Raw genomic sequence first — 8,864 nt, 5'->3', positions numbered from 1 at the left:
AGTGAAAATCTTTTGTTAATGATACACAAACTTCATTTTCTGAGCAAGATACAGAGCCCCACAGAGCAGATCAAAGCAAAGTCATCAAGCCTGTCCAAAATTAGAAAGGGGTTTTTGTTTGTTTGTTGTTTTGGAGTTGCTGAATTTCTTTCAAGGGATGCATCAGTTCATTAGGCAAATTTACTTGGCAATAGCTCAATAAGGTGTGTACTGTATGTTTATTTTTAGAACATTTGCTGACATAATGAATCCAATTTCGAACAAATACCAACAATTCCATCATTCCGTTTAGGCAAAAGCATTTACAGTGTACCTCATTTGGATTCTTCATTTGACATGTATCCTAATCACCTGGGAAACCATCATTGAATAATTTGCCATCAAAAGACTCAAGAAGTGAAGGGTGATATTGATAATTCAATTAAACACACCAGCAATTAATGCTCCTTTCAAGCTGGGGAAATCGATGCACAAGTCAGCAGGTCTTCTGAGCAGCAACTGGGTTGGCTTGGGCCTGGTTGCTTCCACATGTGCATATACTTCCATTAGACCATCTGGAGTCAAACAAGGGAAGAAAAGAGAAGGGAAGACCAGAAAAGGGAACATTTTAGAAGTGATGTGAGCAAAAAATACATGTGTGTACCAGTGAAAAACGAATCTTATGAGGAGAGGCCTCTTATAATGGTAAGCTTTGCTAGCTAAATGGATCCTCTGTGTACAGGAGCAGTACATCTCTGGATAGCAGCTGCTGAGCAAAGCTGCTGGCCTTTTGAGTTGCAGATGAGTTTCCTGCAAGCATTACCAGCTAATCAGTTCTGGGAACAGGTGGTCTAGCCCGCTTCTGGCCCTAGTCAAGTCCCGGCCTTGGGTTAGGATATTGGAAGAAGCCACTCCTTATAGGCTTCCAGACTGGGAAGGGCTCTTTTGGGAAGGCTGCCTTGCCAGCATGGGACAGAGATGGGGTGCTGCCTGGGTTCCCTGGAAGGCACAGCCAGCAGCCCCTTACCTTTCCTAGTGTGGTTCTTGACAGAGGCAGTGGCTTTTTCCACAAGAGGGGGGGGAGGTATGGATGCTTCTGAGTTTATAGATACTTGAAGGAAGCATGGGAAGGGCTCGGAGGGCAGTGCAGGTGTGACAAAGTGTGTGTGTGCTGGATCCTTCCAACATCAAAGTGCCCCAGCTTAGAAAGATAAATGTATGGCCCCATTTATTCAGTGGATTGAAGACCTGAATGCCCTTGCTACTTACAAGCGGATTGCCTATAGACATAGACTTTGTATGGACAAGTACAATAAAATATGGGACTCATTTATACAAAATACAGTAGGTTTAAAAAAACATGATAATCACATAAATGTATTAGAAATATATACATACTAGAATAATATTTGCATTAGATAAGTACATATAGAATTGTAATTATTTACTGTTATGACATATTAATGTTTTATTTTTGTATTTCACTTTTTTGTTAAAGCACTTTCTATATATTTTTTTCTTTTTCAATAATAAAAATAAAAATAATAAAAGTGCCCCAGCTTGGGTCCCCATGTTTGGGGGTCAATAAACAGGGGCACTGACATCCCTCCCTCTCTCATACACACACAGAGCCCTTGTGTTTTCTCCTCTGCAGAAGGGTGGCTCTTGAACCGCAGTTGCTCACAATACCTGGAGCTGACCATCATCGGCTGACGGGCTAGGGGAAGAAGCAAGTCAGCTCTGACAAGAGACCAAGTCTCATGCATGAGCATGCGCACAGGTTAGAGGGGACATTGCCAGCAGCAATGGTCTTACGAGGAATATGGGCCTGGAAGCCCATGGATGGAACTCTATCCCTATTGGCTTTGGGACGTCTTGACCCTCATCAGAGACTTAGAATGAAAGAAATGCCTATAGAAATAACGGGAATCTCATTCTACTAGTTTGCAAGGAGGTGGCATGTTATTTTGCTGTAAGAGAAACAAAGAATTGTGTGGCATTTTACTCTAAAACTTTATTGTGGCATATACTCTTCATCGCCATTGTTAGTGGCTGTGGGTTCCAGTGAGAATCTTTAATGCTCAAGCCAGTCCAGGATGTATATTGTGTAATGGTCAGTGGTGGTCTTGGGCAGGATGGAGTCATGCCTCAGGAGAAATTAAAAGTGTCTCTGGATACTATATCTTTAGCATGCTGGTGCAGTTTTAAACAATTAAAAACCTCTTCCTCCTCATGAAGTAGCACACACACACACACGTATACACATAGTTACACTTATATATATTTTGACAGACAATGGTATACTCTATCATGCGGCATAAAAGGTCACGGATGAGTTGGCTTTGAAAACGAGTAAAATAATTCCTTTTAGGAGATATGCCGATTAGAATAGCTTACGAGTAAAATAATTCCTTTTAGGAGATATGCCGATTAGAATAGCTTAATTATTTGCTCATATATGAAAAAAATAATTAACAGCCACCTATATTTCTTAGGTAGACAGGCAAAGCTAAACCTTACAGGTCTCAGCTATTCGTCGACCACATCTAAAATTTAAAAACAAAAAACGATCAGTACTTCTGTTTGCATTATTCTCATTTTAGAGATGAATAACAGAGAATGTGACTGAAAGATAGCGCCTCGCTCAGTCCCTGGAAGAGCGGGGACTTGTTTTCAATTCTCCCGGATGCCACTTTGGTCAAGAGAAAATTGAACGGTTGTAGCCGCCTGAAAGCGAGGGTCTTGCTCGGGGGGTCCAGTCAAAGAAGAAACAGCGAAGCACACATTCCCCGGCCTCTCTAACCAGGCGCTTTTAGTACCATCTAAGGAAGAAGCAACCGGTGGTGGAGGCTATTCCTAATTTCTGATTGGCCAAAGGCCCCTCTTGATTGACAGCCCTCCTCCTCGCTGGGCTCCGCCCCGTCCCAGCCACTTTAGTGACACTAATGAGCAAGTTCTTCCCACCGGTCTCCTGCCTGGAAGTGCTGACAGATCAAGGCAACAAATTTCAATTACAAGCCCTAATTTGTGTCCGCAGAGCGTTCGTTACCCATGTCAGAGCTGTTTGGCCCCTCAGACGAGGCAGAGCTTGCGGGAGGAGAAGGAGGAGGGGAGGACGAGAAGCCCCGCTTTGGCATACAGGGATCGTCTGGGCTCGCGAAGGGAAGCGGAGGGGGGACCCACGTCGGCGACCCGCTTCAGGCTGCCAGAAGGTGGATGCGAAAAGAGCGGCGAGACTAAGCGAAGGCGAGCGGCGCGGCCTGGAAGAGCAAAGCAGCCGGCGGGGGGCGAGAGAGAGGACGGGAGGGCTCCAGTTCGCCGGCCCGACATGGCAGAGAAGAGGAGAGCCTCGCCTTGCACCGTGCTGAGCCTCAAGGCTCACGCGTTCTCGGTGGAGGCGCTGATCGGAGCCGAGAAGCAGCAGCAGCAGCAGCAGCCGCAGCCGCAGAAGCGACGAAAGCTGGCCGGAGCCAGCGAGGAGGAGCCGCCGTCCGAAGGTAGCGGCGGCGGCCAGGGGAGCAGCTGCGACACGGACTCCGGCGAAGGCGCCGTGCAAAGCACCGCTTCGCCCTCCGGCGCTGAGACCTGCTCGGCCGCGCCCGAAGCAGCGAAGAACTGTGGCGCCCGGGAGGTACCTCCCGGTAAGTTCCTGCGTCCCCTTGCCTCCCCAGCCCGGTCTCTGCTTAAGAAAGAACTCCCCCCCGCCCCCCCAATATTCCTTGCTTGATCACTCCATAACTAAAAAATGCGGGTGTTTTCGCTCCAAAGGAGCGCAACCTCCAATGGTCCCAATCCCCAGGCTTGATGCCTGCCTCTTCCTCCACCCGGGCGGAGAGAAGACTGTCAGAGCTTGGCTCAGCGGTCTGCCCTTTCCCTTCAGTTTACCCTGTTTAAATCAGGCCGAGCTGTCCTGCGGGTTTCTGAAGCATCACCAGGGTCCAATCGTGGTAGCAGCATGCAGGGTTTAAAAAAAAAAAAAGTGGGCAGAGTCTAATACTCTGTTCAGTATTTACTTTAACAACAACAGTAGAACATTAAGGAGTGAGGCGTAACTTCTACCCATTTTGTTTTCCTGGAAGGAGTTGGTTTCTGTGGGATTAGCCTCAAGAGAGTGTATATTCCCCGTGTGTTTCAGCTGCAATACCACTTGCACATTTCCCAGATCGAAGCAGTTGGGTGGGACTGATGGAACCGCAGCCCCCAACAGCCTTGTGTTTTAAACGCTTTACCTGGTGTCTGACAGAAGGAGAGCATAAATCCAACTGGAAATAAAGGGGGCTAAAAGCACACAAAGGTTGCCTTCACACTAAAAGTAAACCTGGTTACTGAAGAAACCCATTTGCTGAGTTTGTACAATACGAATATAACCAAACTGGATGGGTTGGCCCACAAAGCTAAGGTAAAGAAAGGTTAGTACTGTCTAAGCTTAGTGTCTACCAATTCTTGCCTGGTCTGGCTAAGCATACTGTGTGAACTCAGCCAAGAAATTATATTTATCATCATCACTGACTGGGGAGGTGTCTTAGGCTGCAGTCCTCCAAACATTTATTTGGGAGTGAATACCATTGAACTAAATGGGAATAAGCTCCACTGAACTCCCCATAGAGAGGTTTAGGAAGGTCACTCACTTATGGTTTTCTCAGATGAACTACACATATATTCTTAAACTTGAGTTAGCTTGATTTAGAACAGCAGATTTATATTTTATTGACAGACATTACATTTTTAATTTCTAAGAAAAATAGTTCAGTTTACTCTAAATTTCTACTAGGAAAGATTATTTATATTAACTAAAACATGAATGGGGATCCCCTTTTCATTGGATACTTTTTAGTAATTTTCAGCCTGTTTAATTGGTCTGAAATGTTATTTATGACAATAAGACCTAATATTTTCTCCCGATAAATACCTTAAAAATATATATTACAAAGTTTTTAACCCCCCCCCCATAGCTGAGTTGGATTTAATTAATTATGGTCCTACTCAGAATATGCAAATTAATAAAAATATACTAAATATATTTATAACAATGTTTCTGTTCCCCCCTTTAAAATTATACAACATTGCACGGTTTCTTTCAAGTGAAAGAAAGTATGGGTGACCACAGGTTAAATTAAATTTGATATTTAATTGAAACTTATAGATTTATCTTCAAATATACTTTGGATTGGATTGCTAAATTCTGTTTGAACTGTTCGGGCAGGTAGTCGATTTAATCTGTCCCTGCAAAATAGCCAAGTTTGTTGTGGTGCTTTTGCTAATTTGTTTGGTGATGAAATTTTTGTGGATGCACCCGATAGAGGCCTAGAACACACGAACCTTTATTTTACAATACATCTGAAAATGAAATAAGGCTCATTGTCTCAATTTACTTCCAAATAAATACGCACAGGGTGGCCCTGCATACCTCGTACTAGGTGCAGTCAGTGCAGAAATGAAGCGGGTGTAGATTTCAGTTAGTACTTCCCTTCTGCCGCCTTTTAAATAGGATTTGGGCCTACGCGGTTCTCACGTGAAGTCTCCAAAATCACCTTCCAAGCCATTCCAAAAGAGGGTCCGCAATTAAAAGGCACGTAAAGTATACAGCATGGTGAGCTGTCTGTCCTGAAAATATTAAGAGTCAGGCTGATTTAAATTCAGATGGCCCTGAAAATGGGCGGCTGTCGATAACAACCGTTAAAAACTGAATGTGAAACCAACTCGACTGGTTCTAATGAAGGCAATTTATTATTTCCCAGGAAGCTGCCCTAATTGACGTTAGCCTCCGGTGCCTTTTGCTGCAAGGAAGCGCGAGGTCCGTCGCGCGAACACGCCGGCTCTTTAAACAGACCCCGCCGCCCCCGGTGGCCTCGCGCTACTTTTGCAGAGCTGTGCTCGCGGTGGGGGAGGGGGATGAATTCCCGCCTTTTCCCAGCGTGTTTTTCTGCCGAGTGACTGACTTTCACCTTGCTTCCTTCCCCCAATTGTTGCACGTGTACGAACACCCGCGTGGAATTTAGGCCTGAGGAGAAAGCAACGAGAGTAGCCGTGCCCGCACAGGCGGACAGTATGAAAAGCACGCGCCCTTTTCTAAGGGAGGCACGTGCGCATGAAACGCGGCAGAGTGGCAGAGAAGAACAAGCGAGTTACGCTTCGGGCGCCTTTTGCATTGAAGAGAAAGCGCTGGCTTTGATGATTAGGGCTTCTGTGGGATTTTCTGTTCTTCCTTCCCACACGGGAGTGCGGAGGCAGCCGCCGTAGTCGCTTCTCCTTTCGGGTTAGGCTTAGCGCTTTTAGGCTGTTTATTTGCCCGACTGCCCTTTCATATTCCTCCCCCCTTTTTTTTTATTCCTGCAGGTGGGTGCGAAGAGAGTTTCTTAAATGGTACGTCGCCCCCTCTGACTCCTGGAGGCCCCGCCAAGGCTGCCTCGCCTTCGCTTATCCCGCAAGTGCCTCGGGTGGACCTGCAGGGCGCGGAGCTCTGGAAACGCTTTCACGAGATCGGCACCGAGATGATTATTACCAAGGCGGGAAGGTAAACGCAGGGCGAGTCGTCCGACTCAGCGGTTCAAAACTGCAGTGCCACTAAATCTGAGGATCTGCGCAGCTCTGAGACGCGCGGTGGAATTTGTTCCGTTTGGGTAGAAGGTTTTACAACCGAATTACATTTCCTTAGAATACGGCGGTTACATGTTGCTCTTCAAAATTCGGTCACAGAACCAACTCAGTTCCACCCGGGCATATTTCGTTGGTGGGTGGGTCTCCAAATAAATGAACAATTAATCATGGAGTTCTTTTAAATGGCGTTAACTAAGAAACGCTCATGCATCCTCTCCATGTTGATTTGGAAGTAAATCTTAAAGTAAGAATATGTTTTGCAATGACACACCAAATCAAAAAGCAAACTACTTCCAAGCAAATCTGTTCAACAACAGATATATTCAGAATTACAGGGATTGTATGTACATTATTTGAGTTAGTTACTATACTCTTATATTGTCCAAAATTAGACATAGATATATTTTAAAATAAGTGACACAGATTTTAGGAATACTCCTAAAAATGAAGTTCTTTTTCCCAGCTAATCACTGATCTAGAATATATTACTTGGAAAGGCCATTGATTTGAAATTAGTTTATTGGCAATGATAATCAATCTGTTTTTAAAAAGTCTAATATTAGCTATGGCTTGAAATAAATCTCTTTTGTTTCTATTTTTTTTTTTGGTTCAAATCAGTGAAAATATTTCATTTACCATTTCTAGCATCCTGAGGTATGAATAAGATTCCTCTAGATGGTTTTTGATAGAAAACCATAGACATACCAAATCGAAAAGGTATAAAGTACCATAGAATACTTTATATTGTATCAAGCATTTTTCATGCTCAAACTTTCACCCCTATGTTAATTAAATACAAACATTTAATACTGTGAAATTTAGATGCTTAAATTATCTTAACATGTAATAATATTTAAGAATGGTGGGTGCAAATCCAAATTGCTGATAAAGATTAATTTAGCAAATTCAGATTTATAAAGCTGGATAGACCATTAGAATTGTAGATGATGCAGAATGTGAGGAATGGTAGACTTCCTGTTCATTATTTTAAAAAATTACATTCTCCTAAAAATAACTTCCTTTCTAAAAAATGCATACACTATGATAAAAACCTGCACTGTATAAATGTATCTGAATTTATTAAAAATTGCAACACAAGGCAGCGTTTGTCTTAAAAAATTTCTCGTCAGATAGGTTTTCTTTTTTATCTCATAGGCGTGCTAAAATAATGACAAGAACTAGTTAGCCACATCTAGTTTTGTTTCTTGCTTGTTTTAAACATGTTAATGTTTATTGTTAATAATTTATTAATTATTATTAATCAATTATTAATGATGTTAATAATTTTATTATTTCTAGAATTTAACTTAGATTTCATAGTTTTGGAAAAGATTGAGAATTTTAGGAAAATAGAATTGTATCTATGTTCTTTTATATGAAAATAAAAAGATACCGTATTCTTGTTATAAAATTCCTTTAATACTAAAACAGATATTACTCAAGAGCCGATTTGAAAAATACATTACAGTACTTCATAACATTCCAGAACCTATAGTGACTTCAGTTAGGCATTAGCAAAATCGCACTGTAGATTTTTGATTCCTCTTTTAATGAAGTAATTTTATAATACCTATTAATATAGTACTTTCATAATTCTTTTTACTTAAAAAAAATGGGACAGATAAGTCACAATTGTATTTATACGGAAGTAAACCCCATTTGTTTTGTTGGAATTTGTTTCTAAATATATACATTTAGGATTGCTACCTTCATGGATATATATTGTGTATATATGTATGTAATTTGGGTGTAACCATGTTTTTGAGTTTATGCATACATACACGCACACGCATGCATACACATACCCCCCCACACACAAACTTTATAAGCAATACAAGCCTGTCCTGGGAAAATCATCTGTAAAGCCATGCTTATTGTTTCTGTAACATACACTGCTGAAAAGGTGACTGATGCTATAAACTCTCACTATGCTAATTATTAGAAGCAGCTGATAGACATCATTGTTCCTTTCCTCTGACAGGACTGATAGTTTTGATCATCTTTTTACTTATGAATTTAGGTTTGTGTGCATGTATGCATGCAATGCCAGAAGGAAAATTTTCATGTTCAGGGCACTGTGACATGGAAATAGAGCTGTATCTATTTACTTTAGAGAAAACATTTTGAGGATCAGAATGGGAATATGAAAATTGTATTTGTAAATAGTTGAAGCTGCTACTTCAGCCTGTGATATGAGTTTTAAAACTGTTAGAGCACAATCTCAAAGCAAAAAATAACTTGCAAATTCACATCTAGACTTGACTTATGTGGGGCTGAGTTTGTTCTTT

General features: G+C 42.0%; 1 protein-coding gene across 2 annotated transcripts in view; it reads left to right on the top strand.

Annotated features, from left to right (window-relative positions):
• The first annotated feature begins 2,734 nt into the window (after positions 1-2,734).
• The window catches only part of TBX18 (T-box transcription factor 18), a 42,658-nt gene continuing 36,528 nt past the window's right edge, over positions 2,735-8,864 (top strand). Inside the window, exons 1-2 of one of the 2 annotated variants that reach the window (XM_088138164.1) lie at positions 2,735-3,620; positions 6,316-6,493. In XM_088138164.1, the coding sequence (XP_087994290.1) occupies positions 3,308-3,620; positions 6,316-6,493 (491 nt within the window). In that variant the 5' untranslated portion in view covers positions 2,735-3,307. The remainder of the gene's footprint in view (positions 3,621-6,315; positions 6,494-8,864) is intronic. The other variant, XM_088138161.1, reaches the window with a different exon arrangement.

This window comes from Python bivittatus, unplaced genomic scaffold (genome assembly GCF_059951505.1).
Source record: "Python bivittatus isolate LINGU-HERP-01145 unplaced genomic scaffold, Pbiv_v1 ctg000020_np1212, whole genome shotgun sequence".
NCBI classification, from domain to species: domain Eukaryota; kingdom Metazoa; phylum Chordata; class Lepidosauria; order Squamata; family Pythonidae; genus Python; species Python bivittatus.
This window is presented reverse-complemented; position numbering and strand designations above follow the sequence as displayed.